This window comes from Ahaetulla prasina, chromosome 1, assembly GCF_028640845.1.
Source record: "Ahaetulla prasina isolate Xishuangbanna chromosome 1, ASM2864084v1, whole genome shotgun sequence".
In the NCBI taxonomy this organism is placed as follows: domain Eukaryota; kingdom Metazoa; phylum Chordata; class Lepidosauria; order Squamata; family Colubridae; genus Ahaetulla; species Ahaetulla prasina.
The window spans coordinates 340563553-340587867 of record NC_080539.1 but is presented as its reverse complement, the minus strand read 5'-3'; the positions used below and the strand labels follow the sequence as shown (position 1 = coordinate 340587867).

At 37.2% G+C, this 24315-nt stretch overlaps 1 protein-coding gene and 1 long non-coding RNA gene across 8 annotated transcripts in view; one reads left to right on the top strand and one right to left on the bottom strand.

Moving 5' to 3' along the window:
• ASPG (asparaginase) overlaps positions 1 to 24315 on the bottom strand; it is a 92085-nt gene that overhangs the window by 35123 nt on the left and 32647 nt on the right. Inside the window, exons 7-12 of the mRNA XM_058162817.1 lie at positions 21611 to 21723; positions 14890 to 15075; positions 11248 to 11361; positions 6079 to 6198; positions 3429 to 3524; positions 2262 to 2425 (exon numbers count right to left, since the gene is read on the bottom strand). Coding sequence (XP_058018800.1) covers positions 2262 to 2425; positions 3429 to 3524; positions 6079 to 6198; positions 11248 to 11361; positions 14890 to 15075; positions 21611 to 21723 — 793 coding nt within the window. The remainder of the gene's footprint in view (positions 1 to 2261; positions 2426 to 3428; positions 3525 to 6078; positions 6199 to 11247; positions 11362 to 14889; positions 15076 to 21610; positions 21724 to 24315) is intronic.
• LOC131187962 (uncharacterized) overlaps positions 1 to 24315 on the top strand; it is a 76051-nt gene that overhangs the window by 24062 nt on the left and 27674 nt on the right. For 4 of the 7 annotated variants that reach the window (XR_009152690.1, XR_009152691.1, XR_009152692.1 and 1 more), the window contains exons 3-5: positions 2370 to 2447; positions 3311 to 3362; positions 8555 to 8629. This is a non-coding gene — a long non-coding RNA (uncharacterized LOC131187962). Of the gene's footprint in view, positions 1 to 2369; positions 2448 to 3310; positions 3363 to 8554; positions 8630 to 23885; positions 23975 to 24315 lie in introns of all 7 variants that reach the window. The other 3 variants (XR_009152694.1, XR_009152693.1, XR_009152695.1) reach the window with 3 other exon arrangements.

Here is a 24315-nt window from a genome sequence, read left to right as displayed (position 1 = left end):
ATTCTTTAATTTTGTTCCCTGGTAAGAAATAAAGAATTGACCTTTTACATGGTCTTGACAAAGTTCAAACATAGGACACAACAGAGCAAAAAACCTCCGTCCTTAAAAGAGCCAGAACAAGATACCTATTTGCAGATGACTAATAGCATTGCCTTTTTTTTTTAAGAAGTCATAGAAGGCATAAATATTGTTGGATGTTTATTTTGCTTCCCCATAAAATATCCAACATTTCAAACAGGAATATTGATGTCTAAGGCCCACCACACAAGCTCTTTCTATCATACTTATGAACACAAAAAGCAATACACAGTTCTACCTTAAATCTCATAATTTCTTTTTATTGCTAAAGTTTATTTATTTACTTATTTGAGAAGAAAATGTTGTGGGAAATTAAACACAAAATAAACATGCTTTATGAGTGACTAGGCACATATGTGGGACTGCATATTAGTATGCAAGTAATCTTCTCTCACATAAAATGAAAGCAAAGGCCTATCCCTGTACAACATTATTTTTGCTCCAGTTGCAGCAATAATATGTAATGCTACCAGATTTAAATCATCCCTTGCCATTTTAAGATTGGCTGCAAAGTCTTCCAGCACATAGAAGCCTAAGGCAATCCTTCCAGACTCTACAAAATGATGACTAGTAAGTCCCTTCTAACAAGAGCATAATCTTGAACCCAAATTCATTCTGTTCTTCCAGTCCCCCTTTTGGCAGCTTTGAAAAGATCAAGCTTCCTCTCTTATGGGAGTGGTAAAGCAAAAGAATCTGAATAACAAACTCATGTGAAATTCCTCAGGCAGTCCTGGGTGTGGTTAAAACACACATGCAGGCACATTGCTGTTTACAGGAACATTTTGCACAGGCGTGCAGAGCAAGTGCTACCTCGGCTCAGTTGTAAGTGTTTTTAACTTGCACTAGAAACTCTTAGGAAATTCCTTTCCTGTGTTCTAGGACCTGGTTAGGCATCGTAATGTCACAGATTATTTGGCACGGCTGCCAAATATTTTAGGAAAATACTAATCCAAGAGTGTGAGGAATTGACCACAGTTTTAGCCTTGTGGACTGCTGATGATGGAAACTGTCATTCCACAATTCTGGAACTCATCAGAAAGCTACACTACAGCAGGCATTTATCTGAATCCTTAAAGAGAAAGCTTCACTAGTGATTGTTGTATAAGGATGAGCCATGGAGAAAGCTTTTTATAAGCAAGCATCTGGATCTATTGCATCAAACTCTTTCCATAGATGCTAAGCAGGCATGCTCTGCATACTTAATTTTAATAAATGATGTACATAGAAATATATACAGTATCTGCAAAAACTGGACTTTCTTGTTCAATTACTAGGATAGGGACAATGAAATAAACTGTTAAATCAATTAGGATTAAAAGGAGAAAAAACAGATTGTAATTTACAGAGAGGGGCATAACAATACAACATGCTAAAATCCATTAAAATGCTCAGAAAAAGTCCCTTCCTGATTCTGAGTTAACAAAAATTTCTACATGTTATCATACGCATAAAGATCTGAAGCATAGTAGTTTCTTTAACCAGAATTTTACATACTCCATGCAGAATTCTGGATTTGATTCCAGAAAGGTGTTTCTGGAACATTTCTAGGGACAGAAATATTGCATCAGTCAAGTGACAATTGCAGATGACAGTTAAGCCAGGAAAAGTTATGGTTACTTTAAAGAGCTACTCATAGATATGTTCATATGCTTGCATACTCTAAAATACATTTTTGAAATTGATTTCAAAGTTATGAACAGCCTTGATGAGTGAAATTCCAAACAGCAGTGTATTTGCCAAAACACCTTCCCAATAGATGCTAAACATTTTTTCACCACACAGAAACTAATAATAAATATATGAAGTCTCTTTACTCACTGTGTTCCTCTCCTGTGTAGCAATAGCATTAAATGCAATGTGTAACAAGACTGAGGAGTGAACAAGGACCATCAGTCCTTTATATTTACTGATCTTTTACTATATAGTATCCTATTAGAAATTTTTCCGTCTTTTTTACTTGGGATATAGCACATGACCATAAACATCGCTTTCATTTCCAACCATGAAAGTTGATTTGGAAAAGACAAGTTTTGTAAAGGAATAAACTGTGGCTGAGAACAGCCCTTTAGCCCATAATACTTATCTGTCCCAAAACCAATATATAACTCGACTTCAATTCATTCAGCTGCTTATGTCTTAACTCTTCCAGGGTGCCTGATTTAAATTACATTTTAATAAGATACCTGAACATAACAGCATTCATCAGTGGAGTAGCTCCTGATCGGTCTTTTGCATATACAGTTGCACCAGACTTCAACAGATGCCTGACTATCTTCAAATTGCCTTCACAGGATGCAACATGAAGTGGAGTGCGACCATCATAATCACCAGAGCTCAAGTTTCCACCCTACAATAAAGTTGTTTAAAATGTATGTAAAATTGTATCTGTCCTTAAATTCTTCTTCAAATATTTACTGTATGCCTGTATCTGTTTCTAGTTTATCAGGAATTGAACAAAGAAGAAATGTTTCTGTCACTTATTCTATCATTTATTTAGTATTATTTCATTCATTCATTCTCATGAACTCTAGGACCAATGAAAAAGACTCACCTAAAACTACTTTCTGAATGTCAATCTAAAATTCTTAAGGAATACAGAAATATAGCTTGATTAAAGTCTCCAACAGCATATGTATGCAAGATGCAAATAGATTAGGGTGTTCTGCAAATCCTCTGCTTTTTAGGAGTCCCTTTTCATATGGAGAAAGACCTTGATGTTGCTAGTGGTACATGATCTATTTTCAGACGTTATAATATTAATAACTGAATCCTGCTCACCCTCTCTTACATTCATTGATATAAACCCTTTATTCAATAATACAATTTCACTTAACAGTCTGATGACTAAAAGTAATAATATAATTTTAACAATGGGGGCAAATTATAACAAAGTCAAACTCACTTTTGAATTTTCCAGAATAACTGCATATTAACCAAAAATGTGGGATGCAACAAGAATAAGATAAGAATTCCCCATCTGCAATTGTGAAATATTAAGATTACCTGAGGGATGTACTAGGAATTAATGGAATTTTAATTAGACTGCAAAGAGCAAAAGAGAAAGTTTGCTGCTTTCTACTCAAAAATATAAAAGTGCAGCAGTTATCTTAAACCATTTCCAGTTTTAATAAGCTGTAACTTTGGGGTTCTTTCTAATAAATACACAAGGCTTCCTGAAATTGATTATAGATAATGTAACATGTCTGGATTTTTATTTTCTTTCTAAATCCAGATTCTGGAAGCCATGGAATAACCTCTTGGAAAAATACAATTCAGATTAACTGGTGAGCAAAAATTGTTTCACACTCCAAAATAATCATATAAGAAGAAATTAAATAAGAGGCAATTACCAAGTCCTGTAAGACTTTTAGGGCAGTTAAGTCACCATTTTTTGCAGCCACGCATGCCAAAGAAGGAGTCAAAGCATCCCTTACAGCTGCTAGTTCCTGAGAAAAGGAAATAAAACTATTAGTTACACATATTTCCTCCAATTGCCCTTGCATATAGCTGGACTTTTTTGACTAGAGCAGAGGTGGGTTTCAGCAGATTCTGACCAGTTCTGGAGAACCAGTAGCCGAAATTTTGAGTAGTTCGGAGAACTGGTAGTAAAAATTCTGACTGGCCCCGCCCCCGTCCATTCTCAGCTAATTGGGAGGAAATGGGGAATTTGCAGTAACCTTCCCCTGGATTGGGGAGGGAATGAAGATTTTACAGTATCAGTCCCCTGCCATGCCCACAAAGCCATGCCACACCCACAGAACCGGTAGTAAAAAAATTTGAAACCCACCACTGGACTAGAGATGCTTGTTTGAGGAATCACTTTCTGAGCAAGGCCTGCTTTCTCAATCTTGTATATAGAGCTCTGGAATTTAATACTGTCTGTGCAAAATGACTATATGGACAAGATGACTCTTATTTTTAAAGTTTTATGAAATTACAGTTTCTTCTCCATCAGTCCTGTACTTTAGTCACTACAGCAAACTTCAAACATGTTTTTATCAAGCACTTTAATTATTGTATCTTTCTTTAATAAGTTAGGGAAAAGAAAAGTTATAAAAATGAAATTATAAAAGATATGAATGAAAAAAACTGACATAGCTAATGGAAATTGCAGATTGTCTTAATGTGCTGAATATATAATTGTTAGAAGAAAACACAATGACCATCTCTTCTAATATCAGAAGCAGTGGTTTGTGAGCACAAACAAGAGAGAATGTATTGCACACATACATACCATGTTTCCCCAAAAATATGATTGGGTCTCATATTAATTTTTGCTCCAAAAGACACATTAGGGCTTATTTTCTGGTTAGGTCTTACTTTGGGGGGAATATGGTACTAAATGCATTCAATTGGTTGACAATCTTAACTGAGGCTTATTTTGGAGGTAGGGCTTATATTATGAGTATCCTGAAAAACCATGCTAGGATTTATTTTCCGGTTGGGTCTTATTTTCAGGGAAACAGGATAGGTGTGGATTTCCATTCAATATCTGGTTTATCAATTTGGGAAGAGATCTCAAGACTAGACAGACTTCTGGTCTGATACAGGTGGAAATATCTCTCTTCTTCCTACCGGTTGTGTTCCAAAGCTGAATTGGCTCTGCTTCATTTGAACCTGACAGTCTCCTCTTGCACACTTGAACAACAATTGAATATTGTTGTCTAGGATACAGTCTTTGGACATCATTGTCAATGCTCTTGATTGGCTTAAAAGTTTTTTTGTTTTCTTGTTCTTTGACAATATTACACAATGGATTAAAGTCCTAGGAAGGGGTTGTCCCTCAGAGATTAGATATGGTTGCTATTGTGTTTCCCTTTCTCTTTGGGTGGCTCTAATTATGAATCACTGTTTCCAGTATCAGTGTTTACATTAATGATACTGAACTCTATCAGTCTTTTATGGCTCTTGATGATGTGTGGTCTGGAATGTTTTATCTTCATAGAGCATAAGAATGCCATTTGAGCTTGTTCTGAACCTTTCACATTATTCCTCACATTTTAGTACCATATAGAGCTCTTCACTGGCTGCCAAGTGAAAGCAGCCTCAAGTTTAAATTAACACTACTTTTATTTAAAGCCCTCCAGTCACACTCCCCAGTATCAGTCTTCTTTCATTTCCTCCTACAGTCTGGTTATGTTCCAAACAGCATGGTCTTATTTTGGTTTCTTACTTCAGGGGTGCAGGCTCAGGTTTCAAGATGTGGTCCCACTTCCTTTCTCCCTTTATGTCTGTGGAAATCAGATACCCCTTAAAGGGATTTAAATATTATTTTATTAGTGGGTTAATTTGCTTGTTTCACCCTATCTAACAGTTCTAGATACCGTATATACTCGAATATAAGCCGATCCGAGTATAAGCCGAGGTCCCCAATTTTACCCCAAAAACTGGGGTAAACTGGGGACTCGAGTATAAGCCGAGGGTGGGAAATGAGGCACCTACCGGTTGGGGAAACCCTCCCTCCCTCAGCTGAGAAGGCTGGCGGCTCCCCCGCCCCGCCCTCTCACTGCACCGGCAGGGCTTCCCCGCGCCGTCCGGTAAAATGTGAAAAAAAGAAAAAAAAAAAAAAACTCGAGTATAAGCCGTATATACTCGAGTATAAGCCGAGGGGCTTAAAAAAAACAAAACTCGAGTATAAGCCGTATAGACCCGAGTATAAGCCGAGGGGACGTTTTTCAGCACAAAAAACGTGCTGAAAAACTCGGCTTATACTCGAGTATATACGGTAAGTACTTTTAAAAAATGTATTCATCATTTTAGAGTTAATATTTGATTGCTGTACTGAAGCTAAATTCCAAACTAATGTTATTGGACTGGCTGCTATTATTTTTTAAAATTTGTACTGTGCCTTGGTAAAAGAAAGCAGTAATAGGGAAGGGAATCTTTTCACCATGGTATACCATGGTATTTTGCAACTGGTTAACACCATGGTATTTCGCAACTGGTTAAACCGTTCTGCAGTGTCCTCTTTGCTTAATCAAGTGCCATTTAAACAAGTACCTCTTTGCAGCTGATCAACAGATATTTTGCAATCTCTTGTATAAACTTGCAATCTTTGAGAGTTATCTGGGTTCCAATGGGCACAACAGTCATCTCTCCTCTCAGATTCTTGCTCAGCATCTGCATAAAGAAAAACAAGTCTGAAATCCAAATAAATAAATCTAAGATAACTGAAGGACCATCTACTCCAGGGGTGTCAAATTCAAGGGCCGGGGGCTGAATCTGGCCCATGGAGTGCTTAGATCTGGCTGTGGGGCTGCCCTGGAAACAGCAAAGGACTGGCCCACAGTGCGTCTGCCAGCAAAAATGGAGCTCAGGAGGGCCACTTGCAGCCCTTCTTTTTTTTTTTGCATTTATATCCCGCCCTTCTCCGAAGACTCAGGACGGCTTACACTATGTTAGCAATAGTCTTCATCCTATTTGTATATTTATATATAAATTCAACTTATTGCCCCCAACAATCTGGGTCCTCATTTTACCTACCTTATAAAGGATGGAAGGCTGAGTCAACCTTGGGCCTGGTGGGACTAGAACCTGCAGAACAACAGAGTTGGAAGGGACCTTGGAGGCCTTCTAGTCCAACCCCCTGCCCAGGCAGGAAACCCTACATCATCTCAGACAGATGGTTATCCAACATTTTCTTAAAAATTTCCAGTGTTGGAGCATTCACAACTTCTGCAGGCAAGTTGTTCCACTGATTAATTGTTCTAACTGTCAGGAAATTTCTCCTTAGTTCTAAGTTGCTTCTTTCCTTGACCAGTTTCCACCCATTGCTTCTTGTTCTATCCTCAGGTGCTTTGGAGAACAGCCCAACTCCCACTTCTCTGTGGCAGCCCCTGAGATATTGGAACACTGCTATCATGTCTTCCCTAGTCCTTCTTTTCATTAAACTAGACATACCCAGTTCCTGCAATCGTTCTTCATATTTAAATTAAAATTAAAATATTATTATTATTATATGTTTTAGCCTCCAGTCCCCTAATCATCTTTGTTGCTCTTCTCTGCACTCTTTCTAGAGTCTCAGCATCTTTTTTACATCGTGGCGACCAAAACTGAATGCAGTATTCCAAGTATGGCCTTACCAAGGCATTATAAAGTGGCACTAATACTTCACGTGATCTTGATTCTATCCCTCTGTTTATGCAGCCCAGAACTGTGTTGGCTTTCACTATCAAGACATTTCAGGGGTGTATTGAAGGAGGACTAATGATACAGCAGAAATCAAATTTCCTTCTTCTGGAAAAGTAAAGATAGAAGGGAGAATAGTTTCCTGAGAAGAGGAAAGGAAGATGTCAGGGTAATGATTTAAGAGCTGACCAGCTGCTACAATGATGTAATGCTGGGAATAAGTCAGCAAGGTTTTTGGACTGATATCACTTTAAGAGCCTATAATAAGAAAAGGCCCTGTTGGGGCGTATCTCTCTCTCAGTGTGTGTGCTTCCATGCTGTAATTGCTTTTGCAGAAGCGTTCTGGATTCTGGAGCTTTTTTTGAACTATAGAAGGAGCGTTCCCAACAAACCACCAGAAATCATTCTGGGGCTTTTCTTGGGGGCTCAACTTCAGTTCAAATGCTCATCTCCTCCCTCCCTCCAAGGGCAGAGATTTACGAGCTGTTGACAGCTGTTAACGCTGTCTAAACAGCTCTCACAGAATCACAAAGAACGGGCGGACTGAGATCGCCCGCCATTTAACACAGCGGAGCCAACCCGGAAGCCGCCACATAGTCTCACATAGTCACACTGTGCACTCTGACAGAAGACATGTTAAGAAGTGAAGATGACAGCTGCGAAATATCAGAGATAATAAAGAATGGGACAGCAAGGCATAGAAAGCCAAGTTTGCATCATGACAAGTCCCCAGAACCTTACTGAACCTTACAGAAGCCTATCAAAGTATACAAAATTTATAATACATGACAATCCCCAAGTTTCCAAGCAGGCATATAATTCTGAACTCTAAAAAGGATACAAAATGGGAAGTAGTTTACATGTGTACTGGACCTATGAACTGGATCTATCGCAGTCCACATGAAAAAGATATTATAGATAGTATATAAAAGTATTAAGATCTGTGTTTGGATAGAAATTCATTTATGATCAGGGGCCTTGATCAGTACACCTTGATTCCTGCCCTGTCCTTCATAAGATTTTCAGGAACATCATTCTTACTTACTTCATACGATTTTCATGAATATCACTCATACTTAATCACCTTGAAAAGTTAACAAGTTAGCAATGTTAGAAAGGTTAGTCAATCTCCTTATAAGTTCTTGTTATGATAATAGACATGAATTAGTAGTGTTCTGATATGGATTTGGTAAGTGGGGGTGTTTTCTCCTAGTTGGCCTATTTGGATTTCAAGTATTTTTCACTTAATAACCACAATTTGTACTGGAAACTCCATCACTAAGCAACATGGTAATTAAGTAAAACATTACATGACCATGCCAGACTTACAATGTAATTTCTTCTGCAGATGTTAAGCAAACCATTCATGGTCATTAAATATGACATCAACTTGAAACTTAATGCTGACAACCCAAATGACAAAGTAAGTTCAAGGACCTGTTGTAAAACCACTTTTTTTTATTATTATTTCTTTTTGTCACAACAGTATACACAAACAATTATCATAGATAAAACAACATATCTTGAAGAAAAATATATATATATATGAGTAAAAAAATATGCATCAACTATATTAATTTGATATAATGAAGGCTATTGAAAGTTCAAATGGTCACAGCAGCCCTCAACAAAGGACCACCTGTATTATATGAAATGACCCAAGCAGGGGTGAAATCCATCAAGTTCAGAAATTTTGAGCAGTTCGGAGAACCAGTAGCGGAAATTTTGAGTAGTTCGGAGAACCAGCAAATACCACCTCTTGCTGGCCCCAGAGTGGCGTGGGAATGGAGATTTTGTAATATCTTTCCCCCAGAAGTGGGGAGGGAATGGGTATCCTTCCCCTGGAGTAGGGTGAGAATGGAGATTTTGCAGTATCCTTCTCCTGCCGTGCCCACCAAGCCATACCCACCAAGCCACGCCCACAGAAACAGTAATAAAAAAAATTAGATTTCAAGTATGGACCCAAGTATGTGTGAAGTATGCATATTTGTTGTGCGTGAGTTAAGGTTCCATGTCAATCTGTCTCAAGAATGTAACCCTAACAAAAACAACAGGCCATTGTCCACCACTGTGATCTGAGAGCCCTTAACCTGAAGCTATAGCAAAGTCTAGTTCTGACAATAACACTGATAATTATTTAGGAACAGAGGAAGAGGAGAGAAAACAAAATAAGAACAGTGCTGTACATACATGCAGAACGCTTGTGTAATGCAGAATTGTTCCCTGATTAGAGAGAATATGGGAATATACATGCCTAGTGATGCCTATCTATCTAGAAGCACGGCTGTACAAAGTTAAAGAAAGCAAGAGTACTGTGGGAAAGACTATCTCACTTTTAGTACTGTTTAGGCATGTCTGAAAAAGAATAAAATAAAGAGAATATTGTAGGTGTGGGAATTTTTTACTGCTACTTCCCAGGGAAGTTGGACCCCAATATATATATATATATATATTCTGAGGTTTTCACGGGTGTTTGTATGTAGGTCTTTGGTTATTCGGGTTTTCTCCCACGTAAAATTGGAAGTGTCTTGGCAACGTTTTGACGAAGTCTCATTCGTCATCTTCAGGCCGGTGCCTTCTGCTTCATGCTTCTAGGAGCAATATATATGTATATGTATATGTATATGTATATGTATATGTATATGTATATGTATATGTATATGTATATGTATATGTATATGTATATGTATATGTATATACAAGGATTCTTCCCAAGCCACAGGATATCTTTTAGCAAGGGACATGTGTACTTCTCGCTTCTCTCTTCCCTCATCATCTTTCAACTATCATTGAGTTAGCAGCATTCCTAACTCTAGTTACTAAAACATATACAGATTTTCCCCACAGTTCACTAGGTAGCCATAGGTTACAGGAAACATCTTGCAATAGAATATGTAGGATCCTATTGCTCCATGGGTAAAAATCTGCAGTATTTTCTTGATTTGCTATTTTGATACTAAACTTTGACCTACACCATAAACCACATTGTGGGCATACTGTATGGGAGATTCTTTATTAAAATGGGGCTCTCTCCCATTAGCAGCAGCTAAATTAAGAATATTTTTTACCTATATTATACTACAGGTACTATTTTTTTCAGCCTCTGAGAGCTACAAGAAACATAATAAATGGGCAGCAATAGAATGTTAAAGACTTCCTTTGACTTTGGGATAGAACTTTTAAAAAAGTTCAGCAGGATTTTGTCTCTAAAGTTCAGCAGGCAAAAACTGGTTCTGAAGATCACTCAAGAGAGTGGAAGTGAACTGCTCTGCTTATTTTTTATTTTGGGGTAAGGCCAGGGATGAAATGCTCCTGGTTCGGACCGGATCACCCGATCTGGTGGCGATGGCGGTGGGTGGTTCGGAGAACCGGTAGCAAAAATCCCTGTCCCTCCCCACCCATGCCTGGCTGAGCCGTGTGATTATCAGAGGCTTTTTTTTCACTTTTAAAAACATTTTTTTCTTCGGCCGAAAAAATACTTTTAAAAGTTAAAAAAAAAAAAAGTTGGGCATACTCACCCAGTCACATTACCCCTACCACCAAGCCACACCCACAGAACCGATAGTAACAAATTTTACATTTCACCACTGGGCACCCCTTGAGATGTTTGATACAGAAGGAGAATATTATGTCAATATCATCAAATTGATAAGAGGATGAGAATATTATGTCAATATCATGATAATGATTATCGTCATCGTCGTCATCAAATTGTCAATGTTAGTGTTGCCATTGCTATCCAATTCCTATTTATTCTTATTAATATTAATCTTGAATGGACTTACTCATGCACACTGATTCCACAGGGTGTATTTTTACATTAATAATCAAACAAATTATCTCAATATGTTTTGATCTTGCTTAGATTTTTTGTAGCTTATTGTGTTGAGAAAGCTTAGCCAGCACCAAAAGCAGGTTGTTCTTTAAGCTTCCCTTGGCCACCAGATACTAGTTATTAAACTTCCCTTGGCCACCAGCACTTCATGCAAGAAATAGAAGGAAACCAGACATTCAAAAACTGAAAAGAAAAAGTCATTTTACCTTTTTCTTTTTATCAAAAGTAAGTCCAGGTTTGCTCAGGACATAGGATAACTTGGCAAGAGCAGCTTCTGGCGTCATATCTCCTCCTGGAATTACACCAGCATCCATGAGAGTCTATATACAATGCCAAAGGAAAAAAAATACAGCTTGAATTAATGCACTGCTTTCTAATATAACTAGAATAATAAAAAAAGCTCTGTAAGTGCAAAGCATGATTTGGGGCAATGACAGATAGTCCTTGACATACAACCACAATTGAGCCCAAAATGTCTGTGCCCAGCAAGATATGTGTTAAGTGAGTTTTGCCCCATTTTATGACCTTTCTTGCCACAGTTGTAACAAGTTGTTAAGTGATTCTGGCTTCCCCATTAACTTTACTTGTCAGAAGGTCGCAAAAGATGAACCATGACCCTGGGACTCTGCAACCTTTATAAATATGAACCCATTGCCAAGCACCCGAATTTTGATCATGTGACCATGGGGATGCTGCAATGGTCATAAGTGTGAAAAACAGTCATAAGTCACTTTTTTCAGTGCTGTTATAACTTCAAATGGTCACTAAATGAAGGATTTTAAGTCGCAAAACTACCGGTACTGATTGCAGCCCTTCGTTCAACCAATATTCTTCCAATGCTGCAAATCTAAGGAAGAATTTTTTAGGGCCAGCTTGTTTGTGAAGGAATTAGTAAACACAGAATCTCTCATCATGTTTTGCAATAGCAATAGCACTTAGACTTATATACCGCTTCACAGTGCTTTCTAAGTGGTTTACAGTCAATATATTGCCGCCAGCAATCTGAGTCGTCATTTTACTGACCTCGGAGGAATAGAAAACTGAATCAACCTTGAGCCACTGAGCACTGAAATGCCGAACTGCTGGCAGCCAACAGTCAGCAGAAGTAGCATTCAGTATTGCATCACCACGACTCATCAATGAACATTAATGAACAAGCTTTCTGCTACTGCACCAGTCAATACAATTTAATATTTTTTATCATTATTTACTAAGTTCTGGTAAATGTGTGAATGCCTAGTAAAATCTGAAAATTTAAACAAGATTTTAATTTTATTATTCCTTTGATTTAGATGTCAATATTATTTTGCTGGGTAATGGACCATTGGTCCATTATAACAGCTAACTTATAACTATTTTTTTTAAAAATGATAATAATATGTTAATTCATATGGTAAAGGTAAAGGTTCCCCTCACACATACGTCCTAGTTGTTCCTGACTCTAGGGGGTGGTGTTCATCTCTGTTTCAAAGCCGAAGAGCCAACGCTGTCCGAAGACGTCTCCATGGTCACGCTGGCCGGCATGACACAACAACAAAGGCGCACGGAACGTTGTTACCTTTCCACCAAAGGTGGTCCCTATTTTTCTACTTTCATTTTTTACGTGTTTTCGAACTGCTAGGTTGGCAGAAGCTGGGAAAGTAACAGGAGCTCACCCCGTTACTTGGCACTAGGGATTCAAACCGCTGAACTGCCAACCTTTCGATCAACAAGCTCAGCATCTTACCCACTAAGCCACCACGTCTCTTATCTTAATTCATAATACAAAGCTAATCAGGAATAGGGTTTACCTGTTGAAATCATACCAATAAGAAACAGGCTTTGTTGCTACAATATAATGTAATCTATTCTTAGTTTATTTGCCATGCTTTCAGCTATTAGTTATTTTGCATATATTATAGGCATGCTTTAATACAGCAGTTGGGATATCCAGAATTGAGTTTTTATAACAAAAATTATCTTACTCAACCTTAAAGGAAAGCCATTGAACTTGGAATCTTCTCAAGATACATGCTAGATTAAAATAGATGAGCATGTTTGTAGAACAGTCCCACAGGGTAGTTTCACTCAAACGCAAATTGTATTCAGTATATGTCTCTCATAACCTAATATTCCTTCTTTTTCTTTATCACCACGACAGACTCTCAAACATTTGTTATCAGCAAATCTTTAAGCCAAAATACTTTCTGGAAAAGGGCCGTAATAGCTCAGGCTGTTAGAAGCCTGTTATTAGAACACAGCAGCCTGCAATTACTGCAGGTTCAAGCCCGGCCTGAGGTTGACTCAGCCTTCCATCCTTTATAAGGTAGGTAAAATGAGGACCCAGATTGTTGGGGGGGCAATAAGTTGACTTTGTAAATATACAAATAGAATGAGACTATTGCCTTATACACTGTAAGCCACCCTGAGTCTTAGGAGAAGGGCGGGATATAAATGTAAATAAAAAAAAAAAGCAAAGCCATTTTAAAACCAAAGAAAAGCAGCTGTTATAAGCCGAAACCAGGCTTTTTAATTAAATATTAAAAATAAATAACATGTATGTCTTTGTACACGACAGTCTTTGTCTATTAATTAGACATAAAAACCACAAGCTTAGAAGCAATTGGTGCAAGAACTAGTTATCCGGATACAATGTAGATTACAGAAAAAGAAATTAAAAACTTCCAAGTGCCAGATCTGACATAATTCTATTAATTGGCACAACCACTTAAACTTGGTCCTATCCTACTTTTCAAATCACATCTGCCTTGGAAAGAATCTGCCATTCATGCTATACCTCTTGGAAGCATCCTCTCCTGAGACCCATTCAGTTCGTTCAGTAAGCAGTGGCCTCTGCTGTTATTGGAATACCTACTATCAACCATATAATGTCACTAACAAGGGAGCAGCATTGTCTGCCAATCAATTTCAGTATACAATTCAGGGTGATGGAATGTAAAGTTCTACATGGCAGAAAGCTTGGATATTTATTTATTTTATTTATTTATTTAATCACATTTATATACCGCCCTATCTCCCAGGGGACTCAGGACGGTTTACAGCCTAATAAAAACATACATATAAATACAGAATAAAACACCAATTAAAAAAATTTATTAAATAAGGCCGAATGTTAAAAATTGCAATAAAATAATAAAACCCCATTAAAACCAAATTAAAATTTAAAATTCTAGTCCAGTCCTGCGCAAATAAATAGATGTGTCTTAAGCTCGCGGCGAAAGGTTCGAAGGTCGGAAAGTTGACGAAGACCTGGGGGAAGTTCGTTCCAGAGGGTGGGAGCCCCCACAGAAAAAGCCCTTCCTCTGGGCGTCGCCAGTCAGCACTGCCTGGCTGATGGCACCCTAAGGAGTCCCTCCCTGTGAGAGCGCACGTGTCGGTGGGAGGCAATCGGTGGCAGCAGACGGTCCCGTATCTCCAAGATCCCATTTCGCAGGTTGAATTTGCCCATCCAGTAAAATTCAGTGCTAAGAATGCCAACTCTAAGGAAGTATTACCCACATGGAAATCTAACTGATGGCTCCAGACTTCTAGTTGGCCTACCCCCAGTTATTTGGACTACGTTATATTTGAAAGAGCTGTTTAAAGGGAAGATTTTACTGCCTGATACATCTGAGCCTTCTTGTCATTATGCCCGTGTTAGTGATTCTTATGTTTTAATTGTATGGAAGTCCCTCGGAATCTTTGGAATGGAGTGGTGTGTAAGAGAAGAACAGCAAGTATGTTCATTAGCTAAGCATATTGTTCAAATCTGCCATCTAAAACAAAAATCATACAAGTTTAAGATCATGGGAACTATCTGGAAGCCATCAAGTTGGGAAGAGTGATTTAGATTGCAGAATTCCTCTCACCTTTCCTGTGGCATAGACTGATGACACAGATCCTCGCAGACATTGGGTGCAATTCAAAATCACTACATTGGAATCAGTAGCTTTCCTCAGCAAATCTAGTAATTCTGGACAATTATTTGGAGCATTTCCACTCCCATATGTCTCAAGTACAATGCCTTCCATAGAGCTCTGAAGAAATGCCCTTACCTGTTTGGAAGAGAAAAACTGCAATGAGAAATTACAGTTCAAACTCATTGCAATACAATTTTATTTCTTCTCAGATCCACTCAAAATGTATGAATAATCATATTAGTTCTGTAATGAGGAACTTTTGACTGGACTAGCATAGACCCATTAGTAAATAAATGTTCAAAAAGGAACAGAAGTGCTAATTATTTAAGATTAATAAGTGGATGTTACAAACACACATGTGTATATAAACACACAGTCTCACACAGATGCAAACACTTGCGCAAGAATCAATAGTTTATAGTATGTCACACCACTGGCTATGGCTGGCTAGCGTTTCTAAGAGTTTCTAGGCTGATCAAGAGTAGGAAAAAGTATAGCTAATATATACAGCACTGCACTGTGTACAAAGAAATGTTGAGTAAGCAAAGACAGGCTATACTCAAAAATGAAAAAAAATATGATGATTCAAAAAGATGCAACTAATCTGCCTATTTTAATTATGATGTGTTAAAATAATCTACTTAAATAAGGTCATTGATATATGATTTCAGAGTGAACAGCTTGCGATTACTTTTGCACTTAAAATTATAGACTTCTAACACAGACCTTGAAGGCCATCTGCTAGGGTTGCCCGGTTCTAATCACAAAACCTTGAGGACACAATGCAGGAAAATATGCTGCTTGAAGTCTGAGACAGTAGAAGCAGAGGGAAGATAAAACATTTCAAACAATCTCCTACTTTCTTTGCTTTAACTGTGTCCCAGCAGAAAATTGGGACATCTTTCCTTTGTTTAATGTACATTTTCAGACTAGCTTCATTTCCTAGCTGGAGCAGCACACTTGTGAATGGGACTGAAGCTCTATGAAAGGCAGTTGGTAGGATACAAGAGAACTGAAGTCCTAGACTTTTGCTGGAGATGGGGCCAGGTTTAGACACGGTGAGGCCCCAAGCTATGAGAAGTTGTAGAGGTTCTAACTGACAAGTACCAGCAGAGAATAAAGCTGTGTAACAACTGAATTTGGCAAGACTGCTGCCAAGATGCATAACAAACCTGTGGTGGGGAGGGGATGGGCCCTTTTTGAACAAAAGGTGTTAGTGCATGCAGAAACAAAGCACACATTAATCAATTATTGAGGATCACGTGACCATACAAAAAGGCTTAATTTAATTTCCCATATTTAAACAAAAATCTGGCATTTTAAGAGGCCTCTACAGACTGTGAAACCTAAATTATAGCATCTTTGCGTTATATCTAAATGTTGAGCTTTCTGTTTAGTGTAAGCCTCTGCCTTCTTCAAAAAGGAAAAAAAAAGAATTTAACATCCAATTTGCAAGTATAAGGATAGAATGGAATCCAGTTTATCATCACTGTCATCTAAAACTTTTCGTTCTGCTATTATTTGTGAATCAAATGTATGCATAAATTAATAGATCCTGTGGGCAAATGGGAAGCCCAGCAGCTCCCATTTGGTGGCCCCTGGAACCCTCCAGTGTAGATATCTGAAGCCAAAAAAAATGGCTAATTTTTTCAAGTTCTTTAGATGTTTGAGAGGTAATTAAGGAGCAAAATGGGTGCTATGAACTTTACAAAAATGTAAGGCCATTACACTCTGCAAAAGCTGCAGTACTCAAACAATTGCTAGAATTCAAGCTATTTTGATTCCATATATCTTGTCCATTGCTGCCTATCATGTGTGTGCTTGTGTGTGTGTATTATATGCATTTGTCTTTTTTCATTTTTCCTATTGAATTCTATTTCTCCACACTCAGTGCTTGCTGTTACTTCTTGTTCATTGTAAAGATTTCTCAAAAGAACAATCAGTTACCTTTTTAAACTCCAACATACATTAAGACCAATCAATGGTCTTGCTGTACAGTAATCAGTTTAAAAAGAGAATTCTTCTTGTATTTTTCTTCCTCAGTCCATTTTTTGTGCTACGTTAATCATCTGATTTTGGGTTCCTTCCTGAAACCTGCCTGTTTATTTGGCACTTCAGTTTTCATGGACTGTATGGTTCTGTTCTTTGTAGATCCATAAGCTAGACTTTGATTGTGCAAGCAATTAGGGCAACACTTTAATTTGCATATTCTCTTACATCTCCCTTCTTTGGGATACAATAGGTATGTACAGCAAACTTTTTTCAATCTCTAGCTTAGCAGTCTTGTTTTTGATATGGTGCTGCTTTGATTTTAACTATATCTTGTCTTTTAGCTTTAAACAGTTAAATAGATATTTCATCAAAAGCATCCGGTGCTTTTCTACCTGACAGCTGTTTTATTGTATCCAGCTTTCTAATGGAATTGACTTCTGAATATATACTCTCTCTGCAAATTTTATCTCTAAATCATATCTGTAAAGGGTTTCAATATACTTCCGCATCTTCTTTTAACCTCATTTACATCAATCAAATTTCTTCCATGATATAACTCATGAATAATCCTATCTTAATGTAAATTTTCTTTTCTTCTTCTCTGATCTTCTTACAAGTTTTATTTCTCCTTTCATAGCATTTTCTCCAATTCTTAATTGAGATATTTGTCTTTCACTTAACAGTAAAAATCTTTGTTTAATCATCTCCCAATTGGATTTGTCACATACAGTAACTTAATGCAGCTTCCTTTCTAGACCACCCTAAAGTTATAATTGATCCAGAATCCAACAGCACAAGCAATTATGGATTCCTCTCACTATGCCCATGTGACACCGCTACAGTAGTCCTCATTTAATGGTAGTAATTGAACCAGATTTCTATCACTAAGCAATATGGTCATAAAGAGAGACATTATTTAGCAATGGCAGTTTTGACAGTCCCTGGTTTCTTAAGAGAGAACCTAAAGCCAGTGCAACTTCTGGCTTCCTGCCATCTTTCCCAGTGACTGCAATGGCCAAAACTTTGAAGATCAATCTTAAGTGCAATTCATTCAATTCCATTGCAAATTCGAACGATAACTGAATGAGTAGGTATATATTAATATTAGTATTAAGTTAAGAATAGTTAAAATAATAAACATGGCTGTAAATTGTAATTGTTATTGTATAAAATTTTTGCACAAAATATTTGTACCCAGATGACACACTGTTTAATGGAAGATGATCAAACTATTCTCCAAAGCACCTGAGGGCAGGACAAGAAGCAATGGGTGGAAACTAATCAAGGAGAGATGCAACTTAGAACTAAGAAGAAATTTCCTGACAGTTAGAACAATTAATCAGTGGAACAACTTGCCTGCAGAAGTTGTAAATGCTCCAACACTGGACATTTTTAAGAAAATTTGTCTGAAATGGTGTAGGATTTCCTGCCTGGGCAGGGGGTTGGATTAGAAGACCTCCAAGGTCCCTTCCAACTCTGTTATGATGATGATGATGATGATGATGATGATGATGATGATGATGATGATGATGATGATGTTTGAATCAAAATAAAATAAAAAAATTTGTAAAAAAGAAAAAGAAAGAAATGCTGTCAAGACAGGCTGTTCCCTTGGGGTTCGGAGTCATGATACATTGGATCCATTATTAGATGATGGTATTATTTCTGTATGGATCACCATTTTATTATTTTATTAGTTCATTATTGTCAGTTTACATACTATGTTCTCAGTTTTCATACTATGTTTTATGTTCTCCATATTAGGTTTTGTTGAATTTTGTGAGTCAGACAAAGACACCATAGTTGAGTTAGGTGGCCACATAAATATGGTAAATGAGTTTTAAGTAGATATGCCCTTTTTCCCAAAGCTATGAGTTAGCAGCTTGAATTTTACAATTGCCCAGATAGCATTCTCCTGTTGTAAAATATTGCCTAATCTCTACCACCAGGGTCAACTAAAGAAGCAAAACTGAGAGATCTCAATACAGAGTTATGTCAGATTTGTGAGTAAATTTCTTAGACACCAAGAAAAGATCTGGAACAAGTCAACTCTATACAAGATAGACAAGCTTCACCTGAACCAAAATGGAACTAGGCTGCTGGCATATCATTAAAAAAAGGCTGTAGAGCAGCTTTTCTAACTGATCCCTAAGGGAAAGTCAACAGACAGGCAAAAACAGTCAGGGTGGAAGGGTTTACAGATTTTAGAAAATCACATAAGTAATAGTATTGTGAGTTAATCAGCGGACATGACAGGAAACAAAAAGGCAAGATGTGGGAAAGGATTTAGTGTACAATATAGATGTTTCTGTGCCAATGAAAGAAGTGTCCAAGCCAAGAAGGAAAATTAGAATACTTTGTTGCAAACAAGGATATAAATACTTATGTACTATGTAACAGAAATCTGCTGCAATGGAGAGAATTAATGGATTAGAATAAGTCCTAGCTATAAAATGTATATAAAGAACAGAAGATATGGGATATATATCTGAAGCTGTATTGGTTTTTTCAGAGAAGTGATCAGGATAAATAAAGCAAACTGAGATAACAAGGGGAAATAATTCTACGATATCTTGAGCGGTTAGAGCAGGGGTGTCAAATTGGCGGCCTGCGGGCCAGATGTGTCAAATGCAGCCCACGCTCCCCTCCCAGCTCCATAAAGGGAAAAAACATTGTGATACGTCAATAGGGTCCTTGAGTGGCGCAGACTGCTAAACAGTCTGTTATTAACAACAGCTGCCTGCAATTATTGCAAGTTCAAGTCCCACCAGGTCCAAGGTTGACTCAGCCTTCCATCCTTTATAAGGTAGGTAAAATGAGGACCCAGATTGTTGGGGGCAATAAGGTGACTTTGTATATAATATACAAATAGGATGAAGACTATTGCTTAACATAGTGTAAGCCGCCCTGAGTCTTCGGAGAAGGGCGGGGTATAAATGCAAATTAAAAAAAAAAATAGGACGTGGCAAATTTGACACCCGTGGGTTAGAGTAACAAATCACAGTTGTTGGGATCCATCCAAGAGTTCTTCCTTACCAGCCTTCTGTGGGACTGTAAATGGCACATGGATGGCTCCGTCTATACTGTATACTTGGATTTTAAGGAACTTTCAGACAGAGAGATATGTATTTTATATCATGTCAGAATGTACAGGATTTAATGTGACCTCTACCCTTTTTCTTGAATGTCTCTATTTTTGCACAGTATATATCTTCTATGGTATTTTTCAGGTACATTGACCATCAGTAGGTAAACCCTCACCAAAAACTGTTGAGTAAACTCAGTGATCAGATGAATGATCAGACAAGAGATCGGAAGCCTTGTCTTTGAATGACTGAAAAACAGAAAGCAAATAATAGGAATAAACGAGCCATTTTATAAATAGAGAAAGCCAAGAAATGAAGTTCTTCAAAAACTTAAATTAGGACCAGGGTTTTTAATTTTTCAAAAAAATATCCTGATTTAAGAGTAAGGAATGAACTGGCCAAGTTTGCAGATGATATAAAACTATTCTGAGTAATGACATAGAAAATGACCCACACTCACGAGGTCCACACAGGATGTCACCACCACACATCCACCCAGAAAGCAGACCCAAACCCACACTGATCATGAAGCACGACCAAGGACCAGAAGCCAGACCGCAGCTGCAACATTAGCCATTTCAAACCCCTCCAATCCAGACATGCAGCAGACTGACACCCACTATGAAGATGCAGCACGACCACAAAGCCAAACAACAGCTATGCAGCTCACCAGCTCAAATCCCCCTGCAACACAGACTAAACTGAGCACAACCAAGCCCCCACCCAAACAGGACACACCCCCAGCCAATCAGAGCACAAAAAAACCCCCATCCAATCAGAGCACAGCCAAGCTCCCACCCAATCAGTTCAAACCCCCACTAGCAGTTAAAAGGAAGAAACAGCTGCGATCACACATTGCTCCCAGAAGCACGAAGCTGAAGCCTGAAGATGACGAATGAGACTTACAATGGTGGTCAGGACAGAGATATATCCAACTTCTGCATCCTCAGACTCATTTTTGTAAGAGAAAATCACAGTGTAAAAGACTTGGCCGACTTCTCCAATGCAAATTACCCTTTAACAACCTCAAGCCATAAATAATATAAAAGCTTTTCTCAAGTGTCAAAAACTCAAAAGATTCTTTTGCCACAGAAGTCCCCAAAATCTGGTAGCTTCCTATTACAAATATTGACATAACAGTGTTCTTAGAAGTATTGACCGCATCTAAATATCCAAACCCCCAAAACTTTAAGCTTAAACTGTCTACTGTTGACCTCACCCCATTCCTAAGAGGTCTGTAAGGGGCGTGCATAAGTGAACCTGCGTGCCTATCATCCCTGTCCTAATATTCCTTTTTTACTTACTCTTTTCATGTATCCAAATTATATTTAAACTTTTACCTGATATCTTATATATGATTGACAAATAAAATAAAAATAAAATAAATAAATAAATAAATATAACATAATTCATTTAATACTAATTCTCTGAGGGTATTTAAATATCAGCAAAGAACCTGGGTAATACCAAATATCTTTTCTCATTTTTAATTAATTAAAATTAATTAAAAATTAAAAAATTAATTTTATTAATTAAATTTAATCAACACTCCAAACTTGTTCTGAGATATTCTGAGGAAGTGGGAGACTGACCGCTGTAGCAGTAATTCCAGGGAAGACTCTCAGTAATCCAACATTGCTATTCATGTTCATATGGATCTCAAATTTCTTCATAGTATTAGCTCTCCATATGGTCTCCCAATTAACTGTGGAAAAAAAAACCCAAAAAATATTCATTCATTCGTAGAATATTCTTTCCTATTGTGTTCAAAATCTGCCTTACAGGAAATCAGATTAATATTTACACAAAAATAACTACCACCTTATATATACAAGAGATCATACATAAGATCCAGGGTCACTCCAAGGGTGAGATGGGCAGTATATAAATTTATTAAATAAATAAATAAAATCTATTTATTTATTTTATAAATAAAATCTATAAAATCTTATAACTGAGTGAACTTTCAGTCACATAGCAAGATATTTTTTCATCTCCTCTAACATTCTCTCTGGCCCTGCAAATCTGCTTTGCACCCTCCCATTCCCTTCCCATTTGTTTCCTCTAGTATATTGAACATTCATGGGGGTTGTAGGCGGGATTTTATATTCATTCTACCAGTGAAACCCATTCCATCAATGAAAGTGGGTAATTTAATACAATTCAGCCTTCATTCATCTGGAAAGGAAAAGTAAGTGCAAGATACTAAATTTTATTGCATTCATCTCTTGTGAGTCTCCTTTTCTTCTCATAGATAGGTAGCATCTAAAATTTGCAATGTAACCCAATGGGGGAGAGAATCTGCCTTATATTACTCTGAAAAGTTCTGTGAGCATCAGTAGTACAGAATGACTCTTACATCAAAGAAAATCATTTCCTTGAGTTCTGCCCAGTTATAGATCCAACACTGGGTCCTGCTCTAGACTTAATTTCTCATAGGAATTTCAGGTTTCAGAAGGCCAATAAAAGATCATCTGTATGCATTTTTTCATAATAACAGCAGCAATAATGATGTGAAATACAATTAATCTTTACTTTCAAAGAAAAGAGGAGAAAAGATTTTAAGGCCCAAGCATTGTGTTTTATCTTTACTTAACCAATAGACATTGAATGCCATTTTTTATTTCAAAGTGCAGTGCAAAATTAAAATGAAGAACTATTTCAAAAGCATAATGTACAATTATAAGATCCTGTGAAATTTAATGTTCTGAATTCTTCAAAAAAAAATGAGACACAGAACTTTATGATCTCAGGAGGAGCTGTCAGAGGTAGTTCATGAGTATGCCTCTTATTAAAGAACAATTCTACCAGTGCAATGACTTAAGATCTTATTCTTTATCTATTTTTGCTCAGTAATAGGGAACATAGGCATATACCAAGTTGTGGAAGTGGACTGCTATTATGATGGAAATGAAGTATCCAAAAATTGATCTGGAAAAACACTATGCAATGCATTCTGGTTAATGCACAAAAGTCTCAGCCAATTAGAACTGAAGAAGCCATTGGATTTTTGCACACCTGTTCATAACAGCCCAAGTTGAAAACCAATATGTCAACACTTTCCAAATTGCCTGAATAATAATTTTCAAGTGCTCTGTTATTACAAAGATGTGAAGATGCTTAAACATAATTGATATATTCTGCTTCTCTAATCCCAGTTTCATTTTACGTACCTAGGGCAACGGTACCAACATGTGCCTGGGGGGGTAGAGGGAAGCAAAGCAAGGCCACCTTGCCAGCCGTCTGCAATGTGACACATATTTCACACGTCTTTAAAAGACAGATGTTGTTACTCTTACCACTAAACATCTACAGAGTTTATAATGCAGTTACTAGTGATTAAATAAAATGGCAATGAATCAATTAAGTGTGATTATACATTGCAAGCCAGATGCCAGCTGTTTAACTAATAGTCATGTTTCAGTTCCGTTGCTGAAATGCCAAAACATTCATTATTAATTCTGAAAAATCTCACTATCCCTATCTAGCAGACAATGAAACGTAAGTAAGATTAGAAGAAAGCTACATCCACAAGATGCACATTTACCGATCATCCAAGATAATACCTAGTTAAGAAGTCTGGAAAAAGAGACGTTCATTTACTCTGTATTATTATATTTTATGAAGTATCTAGGACTGAAAATTGCATAGGGTCATTAAATGTAAATAAATGCAAAATTAAATAAACATTAAAACACTAAAATAAAAAATACACAAATACAGAGGGATTGCTGATGCCCAAATCAGAAAGTTTCTCTAGAGAACAGAGATGTCCTAAACTGATATTATTCTGTCACAGTTGCATTGGTGGTACCTTATCTATGCAGTGAATATTTTAAAATCTTGTATCTTTAACATTAACTTCAGGGAACTTTTGAATTAGGCCTCTTCAAAAGATCTCAGATGAGGATACAAGTCTTACAACTGCTGGAATGTGACTCAGAAGAGATACTAAGGTAATTAAAAGTAGCACAGAAGTCTGTATTTCAGCAAGTTTCTGTTACCAGTTAAGCCCTACAATGGGAAGAATAAGACCTGATTTCAGTTTTGAAAGCAAAAGATACAGCATCATATTTCATGAAAGTATCATTATACCCGACTCAATTTTTTGCAGCAATTGTAAATTAATTTGTTTTCTGGCATCAGTATGGCTGACATCAACTTTCTCGGAAAGACTTTCTTTCTCAGAAGATGTGAAAAAGAATTATTGCCACGTTGAATGCGTCTGATTTAGTGTTAGAAACTGTGCATTTAATACTTTGGAATAATCAGAAACACCATTTTTGAGATGACATAC